The sequence below is a fragment of the Sus scrofa genome, chromosome 3 (genome assembly GCF_000003025.6).
Source record: "Sus scrofa isolate TJ Tabasco breed Duroc chromosome 3, Sscrofa11.1, whole genome shotgun sequence".
In the NCBI taxonomy this organism is placed as follows: domain Eukaryota; kingdom Metazoa; phylum Chordata; class Mammalia; order Artiodactyla; family Suidae; genus Sus; species Sus scrofa.
In genome coordinates this window covers 21,605,986-21,630,985 of record NC_010445.4, presented here as the reverse complement: position 1 = coordinate 21,630,985, position 25,000 = coordinate 21,605,986, and the positions used below count along the sequence as shown (strand labels likewise).

Genomic DNA, 25,000 nt, shown 5'->3' with positions numbered 1-25,000 from the left:
TATTTTATTTTTTTAATTACCTACCTAAACTTACCCAACCTATATTTTTATATACATTATCATTGTATGTGTGCGTGTGTGTAGTTGTGTTATTTATATATATTACGAAAGCTACTATCTTAATTAAAAGATTTACTTTTTTTATTTATTAATTTCTTGTGTTGTCTTTTTAGACCACCTTGCTATATGGAAGTCCCAGGCTAGGGTCAAAATAGTGCAGCTACAGCTGGGCTTACTTCACAGCCATCAGCAACATGCATCAAGCCATCTGTGACTTACAACCACAGCTACGGAAACGCCAGATCCCTGAACCCACGAGGGGCCAGGGATCGAACTGATAACTGTTCCCTCATGGATTCAATTCCATGGACTCATGGATCAGAGAATTCCGTTTCCCACTGGTACCATACAGGAAAACTCCCAAAAGGTCACTTAATTTAGAGTGCTTTTGCCATAGAGTTGCATGATCAATAGTTGAGCAACCTCCCTTGATAAATGGTGGTCTCGCTAACAGCTGGAAGTTCTATTATAGAAAAGAGCGGTAATATCAGCAAAAATGACCAGAGCTTTATCTTGGATAAATTATAAATTGCATCAAATGAATAAAATACTAGGAGTAAATTAGCAAAGAAAATGAGGCAGATCTTTATACCGTCGAAATTGCGAAGACACTTGACTGAAGAAACTTAAGAATGTTAAAAAATGAAAGATATTCCATTGTCATGGATTGGGAAAATCAATATTGTAAAAATGGCCATACTACCCAAAGCAATCTACAGATTCAATGCAATCCCTATCAAAACCATGACATTTTTCACAAGAACTAGAACAAACAATCAACATTTAATGGAACCACAAAAGACCCAAATCACCAAAGCAGTCCTGGAAACAAACAAAAGCGGACATAGCTCTCCCGAATTTCAAAAAATTACAAAGCCAACAGTCATCAAAACAATTGTATTGAATAAAACAGACAGCAGTAAGGACAGAATAGAGAACCCGAAATAAAACCCACAATCATGTCAATTTAATTTACGACAACGGAAGCAAGGAACAAACACAAAAAGATGTCTCAATCAATAATCATATTGGAGGAAAATGGACACATGCACAAGTGAACCAGACCCTTGTCTTATGTCATACACAAAATCAATTCAATATGGATCACATATTAAACAGACCCAAAGCATAAAATTCCTAAAGGAAACACTGGATGGCAATTCTTTGACAAAGATCTTCGCTAATGACTTTTCTGGGATTTCACACACAACAGTGCACAGACGAACCAACAAATTGAGTAAGTGCAGTGCATCACCTCCACAATACTTAAAAGTATACATTGCAAAGGAGGACAATCTAAAATGAAAACTCATCTAAGGAATCAGAGAAAATACTTGTGAAACATGTATCTGACAAGAAGGGGTTAATTCCAAAGATATTGAGTTAGTCTCCCTAAGCCTCGCCTTCAAAAGGCACTTTGTCAGAGGCACTTGAGAATCTAAGCAGTCTACTTGCTTATTTCAAGCCATAAAATCCATACTTTTTCAAGTTAGAGATCCTTCCAAAAACAAACTGCCAGAAGCAACAACCACCCTACCTGCCATTCTGCCGTTCTTGTTCTTGAAACACTTTGGTGCTCTAGTTCTATTTCATTCACACTGTGTGAAAAACAACAATTTTGATTTAGGTTTTCAGCAAAAATATATTTAAGCGTAGAGAATTGGTACTAACGAAAGCATCAGAAGCAGCGGGTGAGCGAAAGTCACTAGATTCTTCTGTGTTATTTTTTCACGTTGTATCTAAATACCAGAAAGTTCCTTTAATGATACATCAATAGAAGTGACTGGAAATCTCTCACTGATTTTTTAGAGACTTCTGCCTCCCACTATTTTCTGCAGTAGAGAATTACCCTGCTGTTCCTATAGTTGTGGCTACAGGGACCAACAGAAGGAGTGAAATAATCTGTTATGAAATAAAAAGAGAAAAAAAGATAAAAGTGAAAAACCTCAACCACGACTCACAGATGCCACCTCCAGGTTTATAATACCAAGTGACACATAAATTACAGAAAGACTGTTGTTGCTTTGCTTCAGATTTTCCTATAAATACTCAATGTGAAAGATACTTTCGTTATCACCTGGAATGTTACAGCAAACTAGCAAACATTACCGTTTCCTCCCAATTTAAAGTCTATTTGAGGAATACAGACAAGGAATCAGAGGCACAACCTAAGGCTCTTCCTTATCTGTGAAATCATGGGACAGAAATATTAGTTAAGTTTCAATTTAAATTTAATTCTTTAAAGATCATCAAATTGTATGTGTTTAGTTTTTGTTTTCCTAATATAAACTCTAGATTTCTAAGGATGACTAGTTTCAAAAAAGTGCTGGTGCACAGACTGATACTATTTTATCAGGACTGTGTCCATTTGCTCTCCATTCTTTTCAATCTGTCTTCTCGGATTAGCTCCTTTAAACATTTCCTCAGCATTTTGGTAAAAAGTTAACAAGTTTATTTGATTGCCCGTCCATGGGACCCGGATGCCTTTTCCTCAGGACAATCACTTGACTTCAGGAAGATAAGGCGGCCTTTAGGAGAGCCTGGCAAATACCCTTATATCTGGAGGGGGAAATCACTTTTGTTGTTACAGATCCCCCAGATCATGGGAGTGGGGAGCCAGTGTTCAACAATGGGGAGTAAGTCAGGTACTTTTACAAGAGGGAATGGGAAAGGAAAGCGGATAGATAAACCAGAATGTCAGTTTGCGAATCTTTCATTCTGTTTAAGACTGTCTTTTTAAAGTGTGAAATGAAAATGTCATGGATCATTTGATAGGATTGCATTGAATCTTGTAGATATGCTTTGGTAGTAGTATGGCCAATTTTTCATATTGAATTTTTTCCAATAGAACATGAATATCTTTCCCATTTCTTTAATTTCTTTAAACAATCCAAACATTTATATGGAACCACAAAAAACCAGAATACCAAAGCAATCCTGAGGAACAAAAACCAAGCAGGAGCATAACTCTCCCAGACTTCAAGCAAATATCAAAGCCACAGTCATCAAACAGTGTTGTACTGGTATCAAAACAGGACAGGCCAATTGGAACAGAATAGAGAACCCAGAAATAAACCCCAACAATATGGTCAATTAACTTTGACAAGGGAGGCAAGAACATAAATGGAAAAAAAAGTCTATTCACAAGCATTGCTGGACAATCTGGACAGCTGCATGCAAAGCAATGAATTAGAACAGCCTCACACATGCAAAAATAATTCAAAATGGCTGAAAGACTTAAATAGAAGACAAGACACCATCAAACTCCTAGAAGAAAACATAGGCAAAACATTCTCTGACATCAACCTCATGAATATTTTCTCAGGTCAGTCTCCCAGGCAATAGAAGTAAGAGCAGAAATAAACCCATGAACTAATCAAGCTGAAAAGCTTTGCAGAGCAAAGGAAACCTAAAAGAAAACAAAAGACAACTTCAAATGGGAGAAAATAGTTCAAATGATATAACCGACTAGGGTTAATCCTAGAGTATATAACAACTTATACAACCAACATCAAAAAGTCAATCAATCAATGGAAAATGGGCAAAGACTGAATAGACATTCTCCAAAGAAGATATACAGATGGCCAGAAACACATGAGAAATTCTCAACATCACTGATTATAAGAGAAATGCAAATCAAAACCAACATGAGATACACTCACACCAGTCAGAATGGCCATCATTAATAAATCCAAAATAACAAGTGCTGGAGGGGTTGTGGAGAAAAGGGAACCCTCCTGCACTGTTGGTGGGAATGTAAACTGGTACAGTCACTATGGAGAACAGTTTGGAGATACCTTAGAAATGTATACATAGAACTTCCATATTGATGGAGGCCCGCTATGGCGGCCAGGGAGCGTACACTTTTTCCTGAAGAAGATGGACGGACATTGGCTTTTGCATCGGAGACAGCCTCTTTGTCTCTTCTTTCAGGGCGCTGGACTACTCAAACTTTATTGGCAACAGTGGTTGATTATATAGATAGTTTTTCACTACAGATTACATTACAGTGTTAAAGTATATTGGTTACTATCACATGGTATAGCAGCTGTGCATCCTGTTTTAAGATCTCGACTTAAGTAAACTTAGTGAGTACTTTGAAGAGGCCATAAAACACAAGAATTTAGCATTTACAAACTTTGTTTGTAGACTGGTGTTTATCTTCAAAGCGTTATGGCAGGGAGACAGTGTGAGTAAATATAAACCAACTTAATTAAACTAGCTATCACTAAAAGCTTTTAAAATCAAAGACAAAACTCACAGCTAGGTTTTTTGGATAAGATATGGCTAACTTCTATGGACCTCATTAAAATCCTAACTCTAAAGTTACTATATAACTAGTTAATAGATAAACACTATGTTTTAAACTAAGTTGGATTAAATAGGGGAAAAGTCCTTCAGGATGAAATTTTTATTATACTATTGTTACAAATCACCACAGGACAATAAGAATGGGAAATAAAATAATAAGTAAATAATCAGGAAAGACTGAGAAAAACTGAATAGCAAATAAACAGCAGGAAAGACTAGGTTACTCGAGAAACAATCCATGTTCTCCAATGCAAACATGGAAACTGTTTTCCCAGGAAAGCCCCAAATCTTCCCATCAACATCAAAGTGAAGCTGAGTAACCTGAGGCCTGCGCTCGGCTTGCACCGTGCAGGCAGGCTTTTATCCTGACCAGAGGCCCACCTTCGGCATGTACCGTTCAGGTGAGCTTTTTTCCTGACCAGAAGCCCGCTTTCGGCTTGTACCATTCAGGTGAGCTCCCTTTCTTGGTTAAGAACCTGCCTTCAGGTTTTTCTGCCATCAGGCAAGGTCCTTGTTTTGAGTCCTTGCATTTTCTCGGCTCCCCGCGCCATATGACCCCGCAATCCCACTCTTGGGCATATATCCAGACAAAACTCTACTTAAAGAGACACATGCACCCGCATGTTCATTGCAGCACTAGTCACAGTAGCCAAGACATGGAAACAACCCAATGTCCATCAACAGATGATTGGATTAGGAAGATGTGATATATATATACACAATGGAATACTACTCAGCCATAAAAAAGAACAACATAATACCATTTATAGCAACATGGGTGGAACTAGAGACTCATACTGAGTGAAATAAGTCAGAAAGACGAAGACAAATACCCTATGATTTCACTTATAACTGGAATCTAATATACAGCACAAATGAACATTTCCACAGAAAAGAAAATCATGGACCTGGAGAATAGACTTGTGGCCACCCAGGGGGAGAGGGAGGGAGTGGGAGGAATCGGGAGCTTGGGGATATCAGATACAACTTGGAATGGACTTACAATGAGATCCTGCTGAGTAGCATTGAGAACTATGTCTAGATACTTATACTGTAACAGAACGAAGGGTGGGGAAAAGAAAACGTATTCATGTAAGTGTATCTTGGCCCCCATGCTGTACAGTAGAAAAATAAATAAATAAATTTTTAAAAAAATTGTGAAATATAAGAATTAGGACTTGACTGACATGACTAATATAAAAAGGAGGGAGGGACTGTGGGTTAAAACCATTAGGAAACCTTAACCTTGGTCTGGAGGTCAGGGTTTAAATCTCTCCTCCACCCCCTTTCTAGCCAGGTGACCTGAGGCAAGTTCACTGCACTTCTTTGAGCCTCAGTTTTCTCATCTGTCAAAAGGGGCTAATGACAGTACTTCATCCAGGAGTGGCCTCCGAGGACTGAGTGAGAATGCAAAGGAGGCACATACCATGGGACTCGGCAAAGGAAAGCTCTGGGCAAAGAGCAGCAACCTCACCACTTAGAGCTTGGCAAACTCCTTGAAGACTAGACTCAGAATGCAAACCCCCCCCCAATATCTCAGATATGATCACTGATTCACCTCAGCCCCCCACGGATTCGTTCAAAAATATTTACAACACATCTAGTCTGACCCAGCCACCTTTCTGTACCCTGGGGGTGAAGACGTAAGCCAAATACACATAAAAATTCAGATCACTAAACTATGACAGGTCATTTGTTTCAATGATAGAGAAATTACATTCTTGGACAGAAAGCCCAGGAGAGGGTCTATTTCATTTTGAAGACTTCAGGACACACTGCAATGAGGGTCCAGGGCCAGGGAGAGAGGGAGGAGGCCAGGAAAGGAAGGCAGTGCCTACATGAGGTCTCCCGCAGTCAGCCCTGCTGTCTGCCAGGAGCTGGTTCTGATGCCACGGGGCTCTGGCTTCCGGCCAAAGCCACACTTACTTGATGCTGCGCAGCTTCCTCGTGATGATCGCTGGAACATTGACTTTCTAAGATGTACTTGGTAGAAGATCCACATCCTGAAAAAACACACATAGAAATCTTTACACAGTTATCTATTACTCACACCTTCAGCCATCATCTTCATGAACCAAGTACTAGGCCCCGAAGAGCAAAGGTGGGACTTAAGGATTTTCAATCAGGGGAACAATATGGTTAGAAATGTACTTTTCAAGAGTTCACATTTTGGCTCAGTGGTGATGAATCTGACTAGAATTGTGAGGATGCGGGTTTGATCCCTGGCCTCACTCAGTGGGTTAAGCATCTGTTGCTGTGAGCTGCCGTGGAGGTCGCAGAAGCAGCTTGGATCCTGCATTGCTGTGGCTGTGGTCCAAGCTGGCAGCTACAACTCAGATTCAAGCCCTAGCCTGGGAACTACCTATGCCACAGGTTCGGCCCTAAAAAGACAAAGAGAGGAGTTCCCTTTGTGGCACAGTTGTTAACAAAACCGACTAAGAACCATGAGGTTGTGGGTTCGATCCCTGCCCTTACTCGGTGGGTTAAGGATCTGGCATTGCTGTGAGCTGTGGTGAAGGTCACAGATTTGGCTCAGATCCCTCATTGATGTGGCGCTGGCGTAGGCCAGTGGCTACAGCTCTGATTAGACCCCTAGCCTGAGAACCTCCATATTATTTGGAAGTGGTCCTAGAAAAGACAAAAAGAAAAATAAATAAATAAATAAATAAAGACAAAGAGATAGAGAAAAAGAAATGTACTTTCCAAAGTACTTTGATGTCAGTATAAAGAATGGATGGAGAGGGAAACAAGGTCATTGGAGCTGTCCAGCTAAGAAGTGGTGAGGCCAAAAAGAAAAAAAACAGAAATGATGAGGAACCTGAAGTGGCAGAGTGGCGATGGGGAGGGATGAAGGGAGGGGCTAAAAGCTGGTTTGGAAGCAGGACATCACAGGATTTCCCAGAAGGCAGCTTGAGACCTATTAGAGTGAAGACATCAATGTGGGGGATTGCGACCAGCAGTTGGGGATAACAGAGAAATGGCACATATCCGAAAGCATCCCATGGAATGAGGTAAGTATTATTTTGTGATGCATGGATTTCTTTCCAGGATGGTGGAGAACAGAGAGGCGGTAAAGAGCAGGCTCGCTGGGCCTGGGGAGACAGGGTTCAAATCCCAGCTCCACCACTTGTTTGCTGGGAGGCCTTGGGAAAGTCACGAACTCCCTGGGCCAGAGTTTCCTCATTGGAAAAGGAGAGAAACTGGTAACACCTCATGGGGTTGTGAGGTATAATGAGGAAATAGGGGAGGGACACGCAGACGAGAGCCTGCCAGTAAGCATCATGTGCCTGCCTCTACCATTTCCAGACACGGGTACACAGACGCAGGTCCTGGCTAGGGACGCACAGTAATTTTTCCCTGTGACCTCAGGGAATAGAATAATAGAAGTGCGAAACACACACACACACACACACACACACACACACACAGGGCCCTGCATCCCCCTTCTGCTTTTCCTAGCTTAGTCACTGACCACACCCACATCTAGTCCCCTGCTGGTCATGACAGAATTTTCCCGTCTCCTCCCTGTCCAATCAGTCACTCAGCCCTGAATGTATGCAAATATCAGATCCCTGTGTAATACACCTGAAACTAACACAATACATCCAATCTTAGGCTATCGCTTCTCTGTGGAAGCTAAAAACACAGAAGATACAAATGGCCTTAAATATAAGACAGGAATAGACCCACAGACACAGCAGAAACACCTATGGTTACCACGGGGGAAAGGGGATGGCGAGGGACAAATCAGGAGTTTGACATAAACAGATACAATCCAATACCTGTAAAACAGATAACACGGACCTCTCTATAGCACAGGGAACTATACTGAATATTTTGGAATAAGCTAAAGGCAAAAACACACATACACATAAATAACTGAATCTCTGTCCTATACACCCGAAACTAACACAACACTGTAAATCAATTATAGCTCAGTCAAAAGTTATACCACACACAGAAATCAATTTTCAGCAAACTGCTCCGCCGCACTGCCTATTCTCGAAGGCATCCTCTCCTCAGCTCCCTCAGCAGCTGTGGAGACTGAAACACCACCCCTTTCAGCCTACAGCAGCCCCCACACCTCTAAGACTAAGACTCTAAAACTCGAGGAGACCCCCGAGGACCCCGAGAAGGACAGCACAGTGTCCTACATCCCGCACAGGACGTCTGACAGTTTGAGGGGCCTTCCCGGGCATGCGCACACTTGCCCCTCATCAGAGCTCTAGGGGGGATCCCTGCAGAAGAAAGCCTCCAAAAGGCACCCCTGGAGCTGCTCAGACGCAGACGTCCTCTTTGTCAGCCTTGAGAAAGGGGCAAAAAGGCTGTGGCAAGGGATGCCTCAACACCGGATTCAGTGATTCTCTCCGGCTCCTCTGACTCTCCCCTCTGAGGAGCTGGCAGGGCACCTGAGGCAGGGAAGGCAGCCAAGGCTGAGCCCAGCCACCAGGGGGCGGCCAGGAACAGCCACCAGGAAGGGTGGCCCTGAGACAAAGACCCAAGGTGGTCACCCGCTTCACAGGCCCCCAAACTAAGACTGCGTCCCCTGGGCTCTGGATCCTTTGGCTGCACAGAAACGTTCTTCAAGGAACACGAGAACTGAGGCCCCTTAAAGGGTTTCACTCACCCTTTATTCTTTGCCCCATTATTGCTGCTGCCTGGAGATGGGGGTCTTAGACTGTCAGTCTTGGGCCCCTGGGATCTGATGGAGTAGCTCTCAAGGCCGTGGTCCCTGGAAGCCTGTGACTCTTGGCTAAGCCTCTCCAGGCACGGCTGGGGGGCCACCCCAAGGGGGAAGAAGTGTGAGGCAACTGGACCAACAGACAGACTTTCCCTGCTATTTACAGAGATATAAAGCTCTAAGACAGGGCTTAGAAAACATTCTGGAAAGAACCAGAAAGGAAGCATTTCAGCTGTGCAGGCTAGGGGGTCTCTGTCGAAGCTACTCAGCCCTGCAGTCCAAGTGCTAAAGCAGCCACAGATAAGGTGTACATAAACGGGAGTGGCCACATTTCAATAAAACTTGATTTACAAAAATACATGGTGGGCTGGATTTGTCCTGTACAACCTCTCCTCTCAAAGAGCAAGCCGGCGTAATATTTAAACACACACACACACACACACACACAGAGAAAGGGAGAAATTGTAAATTAAAAAAATAAAATAAAATAAAACTCAGGAGTTCCCTTGGTGGCTCCGTGGCTACCAAACCCAACTAGGAATCATGAGGACACGGGTTCAGTTCCTAGCCTCCCTCAGTGGGTTAAGGATCTGGAGTTGCCATGAGCTGTGGTGTAGGTCACAGAAGTGGCTTGGATTGGCTTTGCTGTGGCTGTGGTGTAGACCAGCATCTGTAGCTCCAATTTGACCCCTAGCCTGGGAACTTCCATAGGCTGTGGATAGGGTCCTAAAAAAAACCAAACCAAAACAAAAAACCACTCAGATTCATATAGTTATCAAACAAAAGAAAAAACTTCCACAAAGGACTCTGAGGCCCTAAGCTATTCCCCTTGTCTCTGACAACGTTTTTCTTGGAAGGGGCACCTTGCCCCGATGTACCTTGCTCGGAAATTAAAGGCTCACGCTTAGAGTTATTAACCCACCTCCAAGATGGGGGTAGGAAAGCAAACCACATGAACACATCCATAGGGTGTCAGCCATAGGCAGGATCTCTCCAGCAGCCCCTCTTAACACCAGCAGTGCACACACTCTTACACCGCATTCTGTTCCAGATGCTTCCACCACACCAGGGGCACGACGTAGAGACACAGCTGAGACACAGAAAAGAAAACCCCACCCCACCCCACCCCACCCCAACAACCCCAGGGCTGAGGGCACAGGAAAAAGAAGGGAATCCGCAGTTTGATGGGCAGAGGGCAGCGTTTGCTTCACGTCCCAGGCTGTCTAATTTGGGGGAAGACACAAACCTTCAAAGCCCCATTTCCCGCACATGTCCGAGTGCCTGGCCGCTGCCCCCCCTCCGCACCACAACAGCTCTCGGGTTATTTCATGAGGTCCTCTGTGTAAAAGCACTTCCTATGTGCTAGTTATCTTCTCCAGAAGGAAGACTGCAGAGGCAAACTGTAAACACTAGGGCCACGTCGAGGCTACGGATTCTCAAGGAAGGAAAAGGTTGGGAGCGCTGATGACCAAAGACCTTCCTATCCAGTGAGCTCCTGAGGGACAAAATAGATACTGTGGGTCAGGTCACGCCCACATGCCTCTCCACTCTACAGTTTCTCTTGGTCTAAGTCTGCAAGAAATCTGGAGAAGTGCATGTGGCTGTTACTGTTACGTCACAGACCTGACAGAACCAAGAAAAATCTGTGTGTACACACACACACAGACACACAGACACACACACACAAAGGAAGGAAGGAGGAAAGAGAGAGAAAGAAAGAAAATGCAATTAGTGACATATCTACAGGGAAAAGGTTTGGTGATACAATTCCAGCCCAGGAATCAAACACCAGAACCTTATCATGGTTCTGCCACTAACCGGCCCCAGGGTTGCTTTCCTGGGAGTGTCATTACACCTGCCCTTCAACCCTAATGGTGCAGTGGAGGAAACAAACTGCCAAATGACTCCAAAGGGGCTCTGCATCGTGAAATCACTACCCAGCCCTGCAAGGCGCCAAATGTTAGGGAAGACTGTTAGGATGACCAAAGACCTTACATTACTGTCCAAAGGACAAACGCACATTCCTGGTCTCAGCAGTTCCTTCCACTGGCACAGAATTTTTTCTCTTGATGTAGTGCCCCAGACACCGAGGGAAATGTACCCAAAGATGTGTATTATAACCCCGTTTAACAGGGCAGCTCAAGAGCAAAAGGTGAGAACCAACCCACATGTCTCCACTAGGGCCCTGCTGGGATCCAGTACCGGGCTGATGGGTGGTGTTGGGGGTGGGGAATCTCAAATAGGGTGGAGACAGGGTGACACTGCATCCTTTTGGTATATACATTTCAATATATATACATATTTTTCAAGTTTCCTAACCAGGTAATTTCGCAAAATGAAGTTTAATCCCCTGGAGAGAGAAGAGGGGACATTTTCATGTACCTTTAACCTCCAGAAGGTGGTATCCATCCCAGCCCCAAGGTTTAGAATTTGACAGTTGCACCCTGTCTTCCGTAGAAATGCCTTGATAAGCTGACTGACGCCGTGGACACGAGCAAAATATCCTAGAGACAGACAGAGAAGCAAACGATCACTCGGTGACCCAGGAAGTAATCCCTGCAGGGCCCACTGTGCTGGGAGAGCCAGACACACGCTATCCTTCTTCAGGGTCAGCATTTATCTGGAGACTTTCCGGGAGAAATGATGTTCAAATCTTCTTCCTTTCTTACTTAAAAAAAAAAAAAAACTACTGGAACCAAAACAAGTACAAGCTCCTTAAGGGTGGAATTAACCAGCTTAAGAAAAATAAGATGGCCTATATCGTTACTTAGGAAAAATGAATGTCTCTGTCAAAACAGCTGATCTAAATGGTCCTCTTGGAAATGTGCTTTTTCTGGCTCTAGTGAAAGGGACTCACTACTCTGATAAAAATAAAAATTGTGCAGGTTTGATCCCTCACCAGATCGTCCACATTCCGCATGTGTGGCCAAAACAAACAAACAAAAAACAAAACAAAACCCCCATGTGACAGCACGCAGAAGAAATTTAAAAATCATTAGAAATGATGGGATTTTAATTGGGATTTTGCCAAATCTGTGACTCAGTGTGAGAGGATTAAAAGTTTTGAACCTCCTAATCCATAAAAGTATTATACCAGTGCAACTGCACATGCCTTCATTAATATTAACAATTTTTCAGTTTTCTATGTACAGATCTTGCACATCTTTCATTGAACTTATATATTTCAGCATTTGATGTTCTGGATGCCATTGTTCTTGGCATCTAGAATTACACTTGATTTTTTTCTTGAGTTTGTACCTAGTGATCTTGCTAAACTGACTAATTTATTCTAACACACTAGCAATAGATTTCTCTCGGACAGCATAAATATGTAATGATGCAGTCTGTGAAAAATGGCAGTTTGTGATGCTTATTTTTCAATCCTTATGCCTTTGTTTTTATCTTTTTCTTGCTTTATTACCCCGGCTAAAGCCTCCCTAAAATGCTAAATAAAACATGATAATCAGTATACTTGTTCTTGATCTCAAGGGGGTGAGTTTTGAGTATTTCTCCACTAGTTATTATATTTGCTTCAGGTTTCTGAGATGTTTTTGCTTTTAACTGTGGTAAATTTTGTCCAATGGCATTTAAAAAAATAAAATGTTCTTTTGACCCTGCCTGTGGCATGCAGAAGTTTCATGGCCAGGGAATGAACCCACACCATAGCAGTGACTCCAGACACAGTGGTGAACCCACTGAGCCACCAAGGAACTCCTGTCTAATGGCATTTTTGCATATTTTGGGATAACCCTATAATTTTTTTCCTTTGTTATTTGATTTCCAAATGATACAAAACTGATTTATTCTTGAATTAAACATTGTTTGTGTGTATTACATTTGATGTATCTTGGATAAAGTTTGTTAAGCATCCCCCCGACCCCTTTTTTTTGATCATGAAAGAGACTTTTGATTTTCATTTCCCATAAGGGCGTTGCTGGTTTGATATAAATTTCAAATGGGTCAAATTAAACCTTTTTGGAAGATTTTCACTGTTTTTATTTTCTGGAAAGAGATAGTGCAAGATCAGATTTCCTAAGTTTTCTTTTTTTTCTTTTTTTTTATTTTTTATTTTTTTGGTCTTTTTGCTATTTCTTTGGGCCGCTCCCACGGCATATGGAGGTTCCCAGGCTAGGGGTCGAATCGGAGCTGTAGCCGCCGACCTACACCAGAGCCACAGCAACGCGGGATCGTTAACCCACTGAGCAAGGGCAGGGACCAAACCCACAACCTCATGATTCCTAGTCAGATTCGCTAACCACTGCGCCACGACGGGAACTCCTAAGTTTTCTTTTTAAAGTGAATTTTTCTTGGAACACTGTCATTTCATCTCATGTTAAATTTATTCCTTAAAAGTACTTATAATTTTCTGTCTATATCTCAAGAATCTGTAGTCATAACCCCTTTTATATTCCCAATATGGGTTATGTGTGCTTTCTCTTTATTCCATATGCAGTTTGCTAGATGTTTATCAATTTTATTAACCTTTTCAGAAAAGAACTCTTGGTTTTGTTGATATTCTCTTGTATTTTGAAAAACTCATTAAATTTTAATTTTATCATTTGTTTTACTTTCTGCCCTTTACATTACAACTTTTTCCCAAAGTCATGGAAGGAATAATCAAATCCTGAATTTTCCAGCATTTTTTCTGTTGTATTTAATGTGGGAAGTTTTCTTTAGGTGTGTGTTTGGGTGCCTCTCACACATTTGAAAAGATTCTTGGGGTATAATTGATGGGGTATAATTATACAACAAACTATAATTTTAAAATTAAAAAAAATCAAACTTGTGAGAGCACATGGAAGATAATGTTTTGGGGTCAGGAAATTGGGCAGATGGATGTCAGAGCACAGAAAGCCACACTTTTTATCGCGGTCCCCTCGCTCTCGCCCTGTCTGGCTTAGCGCCTCTGTGTGGATAACCCGGCATCACAGGCGGGAGGGGGGACACAAGCCAGTGGCGGCCTAATGACTGGCCTTGTTCAGCTCTGGGGCAGGGGCAGCTGGGACAGAGGAGCTGGGAAACACCAAAGGGGGACAGGAAGACGGACTTCTGTCTGTTCGGAAGGCCTGCTGCTCAACTGTCACCACTTCAAGAATAAAACTTGACAGCAGCATTTGGAAACTTGTACTGCAGTTTGACAGAGGAATTTTACATCTGCTGAAGCTACTAATAAGTGAGGCTTCTATTCCGCATGTCTTTTCACGACATTTTGCTAGCAAGTCTTTGTTTCTTCTTTTTTCTTTCTGCAGCTGCATCTCGAAGTTCCCAGGCTAGGGATCAGATCAGAGATGAAGCTGCCAACCTATCCCACAGCCACCGCCACACTGCAACCCTGACACATGTGGGACCTACACTCCAGCTTTGGCCAATACCCGAGCCATAACCCACTGACTGAGGCCAGGGACTGAACCCACATCCTCCTAGAGTCTACAGCAGGTCCTTAATCCACTGAGCCACAACGGGAACCCTGCAAAGCATCTCTCACTGTATTTTACAGAACCTCATCCACAATGGATTCCCTCTGGGGACAGGAATACGTCCTCAGGGAAGATGTTTGGGAAGCCCTCTCCTGCTGGGCTGCAGGGCCCCAATCTCCAGATGCAAACCCAGGAGAGGAAGAAGGAAGGGGGCACTCAGCCAGCCACTGGCCATGGAGGGTCCCTGCCTCTGGACCACTCATGAGCGAATCTGCCTCTAGAGCCCAGGCGGGAGGATGCAGGCCTCGTAGCCAGGCCTTGCCCAACCTAACTGATGCCGGGATTCACCCGAACCTCAAAGTAAATACCACATCCTTCTTCTCAGGAGTCACCATTTAGAAGTTTCTCTGCATTCCGTACACCACTGACCTACAGGACCCATCATGAGGGCCAAGCGACCCTGCACACCCAGGAACTACAGTCCTGGGTCAGTTTCTCAACCCGGCTGAAACGAAGTCACACTCCGGTCTCAAATCCTTCCATTTCACTGATGGAAATTACATGCCGAGGACTTCCTGTTGTGGCTCAGCAGGTTAAGAACCTGACTAGGATCCATGAGGATGCGGACTGGATTCCTGGCCTCACTCAGTGGGCTAAGGATCTGGCACTGCTGAGAGCTGCGGGGTACACTGCAGACAAGGCTCGGATCTGGCACTGCTATGGCTGTGGTGTAGACTGGCAGCTGCAGCTCTGATTTGACCCCTAGCCAGGAACACCCATATGCCAGGTGTGGCCCTAGAAAAGGAAAAAGAAAGCTATTACTTGCAGAACCTGAGAGTGCTATGAACATTTTAACAAGGTGGCAACAACAACAACAATAATCCCTTATGTGGACAGTTCAGAGTAAAAGACAGATCAATGCCTTCTAAGCATATAAAACTCATTTTCAACCACACCCCAAGAGGAATAGAAAATAAAAAGAGTGTACATTTATCATGTATCAGATGAACAAATATTACGTTTCCTAAGAAAAGAGTTCCCGGGCGGCCTAACATTTATGGATCCATTGCTGTCATTGCTGTGGTGCAGGTTCAATACCTGACCCAAGAACTTCCATGTGCTGATGGTATGGCCAAAAAATACAATTTCCTAAGACACCATGCTGGTGAGGAAGTTGCAAAGTGTGCACAAAAGCACCCTCTTTTCCAGAACGAATCCCTAGGAGCTCCCTGGTGGCTCAACAGGTTAAGGATCTGGCATTATCACTGCTGTGGCTCAGGTCACTGCTGTGGTAAAGGTTTGATGCCTAGCGGACATGCTGAGGGTGCAGTCAATTAAACAACAACAACAATAAAAACCCTAATCCCTAAAACCTCAGACCTCTCAGCTGACGAGCAGATGCTGGGGAGGGAGAGGGTCACTTGCCTCTGTTAATTTCGGGGGCCTTCCTCGCTTTAGACAGTCTCACCAAATGCGGGATGCAAGGGTCCTGCCAGTAGCCAATGCTCACCGCAAATCTGGAAACAATGGAAAAAGAAGCAGGTGAGGAGAGTAGGTCAGGCCAGGTTCCATGGCCAAGTTCCCAGGACCCAAGTAAAGGAGCCACAAGAAATAATGTATTGACCTCAAAGGCCAAGTCCCACCTAGGGCCCCAGCACCAGCATAAACAGGCTTCTCCATCCACCTTTCTACTCCCAGACGCTGCCCCTCACACAGTGCCCACCATGCTCGTTTCTTCCCTCAGATCACACATTCCATTCCCAGGACCCTGAACATCAAGTAACCCCACGTCCTACACCATTCAGAAGACCTGCAACCATGTATTCACTCAGCAAACGCACTGGCCAGAGCTGATCAGAGCCATTTCATCCACCAAGAGTGCGGTTTCCAGGGGAAGGGAGATCCCAAAAGAGTGGGCCAACATCACTAATACCTCCCAAGGAATTTCTCCGGATTCGTACACACCTGTCATTTCCTGTCCCTTAAGCAGGTCAAAGGAGGGAATCCAGGAACACTTACGCAAAGCAGCTACAACTTGGGAAATGCGAAGGAAGCCCAAACTCTTTCTATCCTCATCTACCCTACACCAGGATTTAAAGCGAGACTGTTCCAACCTGGGGAGCCGAGGCCCAGCGGACCCCTGAAAGTCTCCTGCCACCATGAGTGGAACCAGCCTGAGGACAAATGACAAGTCATAGAAGGAACCTGGATCCCTAAGGCTTCGTCATGCCCCATGGCCTGGAGCCTTCTCTACGTCCCTAGGAATACGAGCAAGTTGACGGTGAGACAAACAGGTCTTTACAACTTAAGCCAAATCGAGCTGGGCTTCTGCTACTTGCAGCTTAAAGCATCCTAAGTGATATCCTAATAACACAACCACTTCCACGTTGCTTGCTAAGTAAGTCCAAACTTAAGATGTGGGGCAGGAGGGGGGCATATGCTGGATGTCACCCATTAGGTTGTCAGCTCCTCCATGCACATATCACATCCTTCCTTTCCTTCCTTTTCTTCACATCCAGCAACAAGGCTTCCTGCTGCCTGGACTGCAAGAGGTGCTCAATTTGGTACAAACACAACAACCCCTCCCCACTCCAGCCTCTCCCATCCATGTTTGCACATCCATACACACCCAGGAGGAAGCAGGCATGTGCAGCTGCTCAAGGCAGCAACTTGACACAGCCACACACAAAGGACTCACTAAAGCACACAATTCACTACAAGCCCAGGCTGTCCAAGGAGAACAGAGCACACCTGCTCCCTGGTCTGAAACCGCGCTTTTCAAACAAGGAGCTGGGACTCATTCGTATCCTAAAATCCTGGTAGCTTAACCGGACCTTTACAATTACTATAAGCAGTGTAAGTTCCCCACATTCCCTCTTCTCTTGAAGGTATTTGATTTGGCTAGTCCAGATTCTTTGCATTTCCACACACATTTAGATTCGATTTGCTAATTTCTTACAGAAAAAGAAAAGACAGCTAGAGTTTTGACTGGGACTTAAACAGCTAGTCTTCTGTAATGCTATACTGTAAATGATATTTCAAGTTCTCATTTTCCTGTGCATACACATCTATTCACAACACAGGTGTCTGACAAAGGAGTCCCAGCCAGAATGTATCATGACCTCTAATAAGGTGAAACCAAAGTGACCACCAGTAGCAACAATGGGCAAAGGACTCCAACAGTCCATTCGCAAAAGAAGATGCAGAAATGGCCAATACGCACCTGAGAAGTATGCATTTGTCACCAGGGAAAGGTCATTTAAGACCCAAATGAGATGTAGTTTACATCCACTGACAACAATGAATGTTTAACAAGGATATGGAGCCACTGAAGTTTGGATACATTGCCAGTGGGAAGTGTAAACTGATAGACCACTTTGGAAACTCGTCTGGCAGTTAAATACATACCCACCCTATGACTAAGCAATTCCACTCCTACATATCTATCCAAGAGACATTTCAGACTGCTACAACAATGTTCCCTGCAGCCTGTTCACAATGGCCAAACACTAGATCCAACTCAAAGCTGCACCGCCAGGTGAACAGAACAAATCGTGCCATGTTCACACAACAACACAAAAAGAAGCACATGATTTGACACGGACCCCGATTCTCTCCTGGACCAACCTGTCACCTGCCTCCTCTGAGCTGCTCCTCCACTAGGTCTCTGCCCGGGCTTAGAATATAAAGGCCTGAGCAAATACGAACGCAGTTGAAAACCGCTCAAGGCCACATCACCAGGATGACTCCCGTTCCCCTTAGAGGGCTTGCTTGCTTGCCTGAGAAAACTCCAGGCTGCCAAAAGAACTTACTCTTTGCTCCAGGTGACACCCTGTCCCCCAGTTAGCAAAGCCAGATGCTTTCACGTGAACCAACCCCCTCTTCCCCACGTTCTGTGCTTTTGCTCTGACTCCAAAGAATCCCTGCTTCCCCCTCCTTCCTCCCTCACTCTCCCTTTAAAACACCCTCTCTACAAACTGGAGTTGAGTTGAGTTCATGCTGGATTCTTTTCTGCATTGCAATCGTTATTACTGATTAAAATCTAACCTCACAACTTTAACGCGTATCCAGCTTTGTTCATCTCCGACAACGGGTGTTTTATCTTTGACAACGTGTGAAACAGGGATGAATCCCCAAGAACATGTTGAGTGAAAGAGACACAAAAAGAACGCATGCTGCATGATTCCATTTATCTTATACTCGAGAATGGGCAAATCTATTCAGGGTAGCCAGAATCAGAAAATATTTGCTAAGTAAGGGTAAGGAGACTAACTAGAGCTAAAAACGGAACTTTCTGGGTTTTAGAAATATTTTATGTCCTGTTTTGGGCAGTGATACACAAAAACATTCCACTGTCAACACTCATCAAACCGAACCTTCATGTTCTGTATAAATGATCTCCCCCTCTCTCCCTCACACCTGCCACCTCTCCCTCTCTCTTCTGTCTTAAGAATACCTGAGCGGGAAGTTCCCGTTTTGGCTCAGCCTGTTAAGAACTCGACATCGGGGAGTTCCTGTTGTGGCTCAGTGGTAACAAACCCGACTAGGACCCATGAGGACAGGGGTTCAATCCCTGGCCTCGCTCAGCAGGTGAAGGATGCGGCCTTGCCATGAGCTGCAGTGTGGGTCACAGACACAACTCAGATCTGGCTTGGCTTTGGCTGTGGCACAGGCTGGCAGCTACAGCTCCCATTCCACCCCTAACCTGGGAAGTTCCACATGCCACAGGTGTGACCCTCAGAAGACCTAAAACGAAAAAAAGGAAAAGGAAAGAGAGCTTGACCTTGTCTCTGTGAGGGTGCCTGTTTGATCCCTGACATTGCTCAGTGAGTTAAGGATCTGGCCTTGCCACAAGCCTTGGCCTAGGAGGCAGATGTGGCTAGGATCCAGTATCGCTATGGGGGTGGCAAAGGCCTCAGGTGCTGCAGCTGATTCCACCCCCAGCCTCGGAACTTCCACATGCCACAGTATGACCTAAAAAAAAAAAAAACCTGAGGAAATTCTAGATGGAGGAAAAAAAAGATGAGGACTGTAGCTAATCCTCCCAGGGCCCTTCCCAGCTCCCAGTCCCTCTTCTTCCTAGGAGGACCCCCATTTTGCCTGAGGCATCCATCTGCACTAGGAGGAAGTCTTACCTCCCCACACTGTGCTCCACTCAGGAGTGGGGCCGTGTGTCCGAACTCTGGCTAAAGAGCACTTAGTTCACAGAAGTCTTCAGGGCAGGGCTCCCCAGAAAGCTCCTGCTCTCCTGATGAAAAGGGGCACACTCAGACACACACGCCTCTTGCTACTATCCCTTCCTTTGGAGCGCAGCTGCTCACACGGTGCTCCAGGAAGCACAGACTAAAACAATTCTGACATCCCTGCAACAAATCTGTTTTTAACCTGCAAAGCAAGCTTGAATCCATTCACAACGGAGCAACTTTCTAATCAGAAGTTTTCAGACAGTGGAGTTCCCTGGTGCCACAGCAGGTTAAGGATTCAGCACGGCCACTGCTGTGGCTCCCGTTCCAGCCCTGCACCAGCCACTGGAGCATGCCACGAGTGTGCCCCCAACCAAAAGAGAAAAAAAAAAAAAAAACAACAATGTGTGTGACCAGAGAAAAAATACTCGGTCTCACTCCTGATTTAGAAAAACAAATCCTCTTCCACCTCACACCAGTCACAACGGCCATCGCCGACTGGGTCATTTTGCTGTACAGCAGAAATTGACCCAACATTGTAAATCAACTACAACAAGAAAACGTTTTAAAAAAAGAATGGCCATCATGAATAAGTCTCCAAATAACGAATGCTGGGGAATGTGTGGAGAAAAGAGAAGCCTCCCACCCTGTTGGTGGGAATGTAAACTGGGGCAAGCAGTACGGCGGGGCCTCAGAAAACTACATTCAGAACTACCATATGCTCCAGCAATTCTACTCACAAAACCTGCATTCAAAAAGATCCATGCACCCCTATGCTCACTGCAGCCCCATTCCCACCAGCCAACACAGGGAAACCACCCAGAGGTCCACTGACAGATGAATGCATCAAAAAGACATGGCACATAAATACACAATAGAATACTACGTAGCCATAGGAACGAACAAAATAATGCCACCTGCAGGCAACATGGATGCAACCAGGAATTACCATACCAAGTGAAATCAGAAAGAGAAAGACAAATACCACAGACAGCACTTCTAGGTAGAATCTACTATATGGCACAAATGAACCCACCTATAAAACAGACACTTTGTGGTTGCCAAGGGAAGGCGGGAGGGAGCGGGATGGACTGGGAGTTTGGAGGTAGTACATGCACACTCCTACACTTAAAATAGATCAGCAATGTGGTCCTGCTGTGTAACACTGGGAACCCTGTCCAGGCTCTTGGCACAGACCATGATGGAAGATAGGACGAGAAAGGCAACAAACATATGCAGGACTGGGTCACTGGACTGGATGGTAGAAATGGGCACATCGTAAATCAACTATACTTTAAGGAAAACATTATCACCCACCTGCCAGTATTGTCACACACAAAAGCAGTACATCCAATCAGAAGAGTTCTAACTTCTGGATTGTAGGAGGGATGATGGAGATGAGGAGGAGGAGGAGGAGGAGAAAGAGGGTAGGGATGATAACAATGACTCATTCTGAACGCCTACTATGTGCCAAGCACTGTGGGAAGGGCTCCACATTTAATCTCACAGCTACCCTCTGAGACAGATAACGGTATTTATCTTGCACAGGAGGACTCCCTACCAAAGGATGCAGCAAATTCAAGCAGAAATTACAGACCTGGAGTTCCTGTTGTGGCGCAGTGGTTAACGAATCCGACTAGGAACCATGAGGTTGCGGGTTCGGTCCCTGCCCTTGCTCAGTGGGTTAACGATCCGGCGTTGCTGTGAGCTGTGGTGTAGGTTGCAGACGCGGCTTGGATCCCGAGTTGCTGTGGCTCTGGCGTAGGCCGGTGGCTACAGCTCCGATTCGACCCCTAGCCTGGGAACCTCCATATGCCGCGGGAGCGGCCCAAGAAATAGCAACAACAACAACAACAACAAAGACAAAAAGACCAAAAAAAAAAAAAAGAAAGAAAGAAATTACAGACCTAACTCAGGAGCTAACTGGCTTTTGAAACATGATTTGTAGGGACCTTAGACAGCTGTAACTCAGGGGGGCAGGAACCACCTGACTCGCAGCTACATCAGTAACTTCAAACAAATAATATTCAGGCTGCAGGGAAATCAAAACTAGCAATAAGAGGAGTTCCCGCTGTGGCGCAATGGGGTCAGGGACACCCCCACAGTTCCAGGAGGCAGGTTTAATCCCCAACCCCACACAGACTGTTAATGGAACTGGCGTTGCCAAAGCTGTGGTCACAACCATCTGATCTGATCCCAGGCTTAGGAACTCCATGGGCCACAGGGTGACCAAAAATAACTCACTGATTAATTATTTTTAAAAAACTAGCAATAAGCATTTATCGAAGGCTTCACTTAGGGCCAGATCCTCTGCTAACCTTTGCATGGATTATCTCACTGGATTCTCACATGCAAAGGGCACGTTACCATTATTATCCCCAGCTTATTTTATTTTATTTCATTTTACTTTGTCCACACCTGCGGCGTGCAGAAATTCCCGGGCTGGGGATCAAACCCAAGCCACGTCCTTAACAGCTGGACCACCACGGAACTCCTCTTAGAGCCATTTTACAGACGAGGAAACAGAGGCAGAAAGAGAATAAAGGGCCTACCATTCTGCAATAATGAGTCCCTAGTCAACAAGATGACTCTGTGACAAGCCGTAACGGTTTAACATGTTCCCCTGAAGATGCAGAAGAACCACAGAACTTGAACGTCACTGGTCCTGGACACTGTCCACAGTCATTCACCTGACGACTCTCACCATCTCTTTGCCTGGTTTGTTCACATAAGAGAAAACCCGGGGCAAACAAAGCCTGGATGAAATGCATCCAGGGGGCAAACAGGTCCGGGTTTTATGGCCCCAGAACCTATGTCAGAAGATTCTGATTCGGCATCTTCAGGATCCAGAGTAGGCCCTGAGCACCTCTGCCTTGCTTTTCAAAGTCCCACAGGCTATGCCGATGGGCACTCAGGCCTGGGAACGAGATTCCCCGCAGTGCCAAACCCTACCTTCCCCACAATGTGAAGCGGTCTCAGGACACGCGGGCCTTGCAAACTGAGGCAGAGAAGAGCTCAAATTATGACAACTATCCAACAGAGGGTCAAGGAAAGGCAGGCCCGCATTACGCTATTTCTCTGCACTGCTGAGTCTGAACTATTTCATACCAAACTTGCCCTGTTTTAAAGTAAGCAACGTAGCCAAAAATGTTACCCACAATTTTTTTTTTCTCTTTTTTCGCTGAGCCGGCAGCATGTGGGGGTTCCCAGGCCAGGGACTGAACCCCTGTCACAGCAGTGACCTGAACCACAGCAGTGACAAGGCCATATTCTTAACCCACTGCACCCCTGGGCAACTCTACCAACAAATATTACATAAACCAATATTGCCAACACAAACGGCAGTCCCTAGGGGGCCCCAGCTTCCACGAAGGACATTCAGTTGCTCTAACAGTCCACACTCCCTCCTGCCTCTGCCACAACACCCTCCTACATCCCTGTTTCCTTTCGCCCTCCTTTCTTTGCTCTCTTCCTTCCTTCCTTTCTTGCTTTAGGTCTTCTCAACTCAAACATCATCCACTCAATTACAAACTCCAAGAGCACGTTGTTTTTCTCAGCACTCAGCACAAAACTGTAACTATGTTGCTACCCCGGTAATTGTTTGCTTCCTGTCCTTTCCAACTGGAGTGAGTTCAGACACCACCTCAAACTTGCTCATTACCAGTTCTCCATCACAAAACACCACCAACTCGCCAAAAGGAAGGGCCTGGAACAAATTAAACTCTGAATTGCTGTTGAATGACTGGATGAGTGGAGGACACTCAAGCGTCATGCTTTCTTTTTCACGCCTTCAGGTCCATGACACACACCTGTGGTCACCACGTGCACACACACCCCCCCCACACACACACACATAGCCTCCACTGCACTCCTAATTCTAGCCTCCCTTAGCAAAACCCAGAGCTCTGGAGAATACAGGCTCCGCATGCAAATATGTGGCCCTGGACAGGCCATTCCCCCCCTTAACTAACCTGAGTTTCGGGGACACGACAGGGATCATGACAAGTCCCAGTGGAAATTTATACAAGAGCAAGAACCTGCATTTCTCCTCCGAACCCATCAAGGCCGCAGTTATGACTTGCTTCAAGTGTGTGTCCAGGCCCAGTCCGCGTCTACCTTGTTCACTGCCTTATCCCAGTCAAGGCATCCCCAGGCTTGTGCTGTGCCAGGCACACACCACACGTTACGTATTATTAGTGAAGTAAGTGAGTCCCCGCTCTGAGCAGGGGCTCACAGATGGCCCACAAGGGAACGCGGACCTTTTGGGTAAAAGCCCACTCCCGAGACACAGGCCCGCCTCCCACCTAGGCCCCACCACCCAGGGGAAGCCGGCCCCTAACCCCGCGCCGCGCAGGTACCGCTTGCACAGAGAAGCATCTTCGCAAGTGCCGCGCACGCCCTCGTCGTCCGCGTCCGGAGGGGAGGAAGAACAGCCGGTGAAAGACGGCCTCCTCAGGCTAGTGGCCATGGGCGTGGAGGGTGCGGAGGACTGCGTCTACCCGGGACATGGAAAAGGCTCGACGGACCCTGGGTGAAGAAGCGAGCCCCGGAGAAAGCAGGCGAGAGGAGCGGGTCTGCAACCGGCTCCGCCGGCGCGGCTCAGTGACGCCGCCCTCCGCAGCTGCGCCAGCAACCTTCCAGCGTCTCGGCGTCTTCGTCCGACAGGCTCCTTGGACAATTTCCCCGCCCCCTCAGCCCAGGGAGGCGCCCATTGGACAACTCCTTTGGCCCCGCCCACACAACCCGGAAGGTCAGGCGGCGAAGGGGCGGGACCTGAAATGGCCGCAAGGGAGCACCGCAAGCCCTTCTGGGAATCGAAGTCCTAGCGCTTTGGGACGCCACCGGGTTACTCAGGGCAGGTTATGAGCTTTTAGAAGTGTAATTAACTCAGGGCGGAAGAGCTGGCATAATCCTCAGCGTCGGGGCAAAGGGCAGAGAAGCCATCTGCAAAAACAAGTGCAGTGATAGAGTCAGTAGGAGCTGGCTCATTCAGCAGGAAGAAGGCAGGAGACCTGCAGCCCAGCAGAAGAGGGCTTCCCAAACCTCTGCTGGGAGGACATATTGTTTTCCCCAAACTGAATCCTTTGTGGATGACATTCTGTTAAAAGATGCTTTGCAGAGTTCCTGATGTGGCTCAACGGATGACGGACTTTGGTGGCTGCAGGTTTGATCACTAGCCTCACTCAGTGGGTGACAGATCCTCCAATGTCATAAGCCATGGCAAAAGTCACAGATGTTAGGTTCTGGTGTGGCTGTGGCATATGCTTCAGCTGCAGCTCCAGTTAGACCCCTAGCACAGGCACTTCCAGATGCGTCACGTGTGGTCATGTGAAGAAAAAAGGAAAAAA

General features: G+C 45.7%; 1 protein-coding gene across 3 annotated transcripts; it reads right to left on the bottom strand.

Annotated features, from left to right (window-relative positions):
• LOC100739557 (leucine carboxyl methyltransferase 1-like) lies at window positions 6,037–24,337 on the bottom strand. Of its 3 annotated transcripts, none has more exons than XM_021086457.1 (4): window positions 23,993–24,337; window positions 15,895–15,986; window positions 11,435–11,556; window positions 6,037–6,374 (listed from the first exon to the last, which is right to left on the bottom strand). In XM_021086457.1, exons 1-4 carry the CDS (start codon window positions 24,118–24,120, stop codon window positions 6,345–6,347), a joined length of 372 nt encoding a protein of 123 aa, XP_020942116.1. In that variant the 5' UTR covers window positions 24,121–24,337; the 3' UTR covers window positions 6,037–6,344. The 3 variants fall into 3 exon arrangements, with proteins under 3 accessions (XP_020942116.1, XP_020942117.1, XP_020942115.1); XM_021086458.1 differs by having other exon boundaries at window positions 24,011–24,337; XM_021086456.1 differs by lacking the exon at window positions 15,895–15,986 and having other exon boundaries at window positions 24,011–24,337.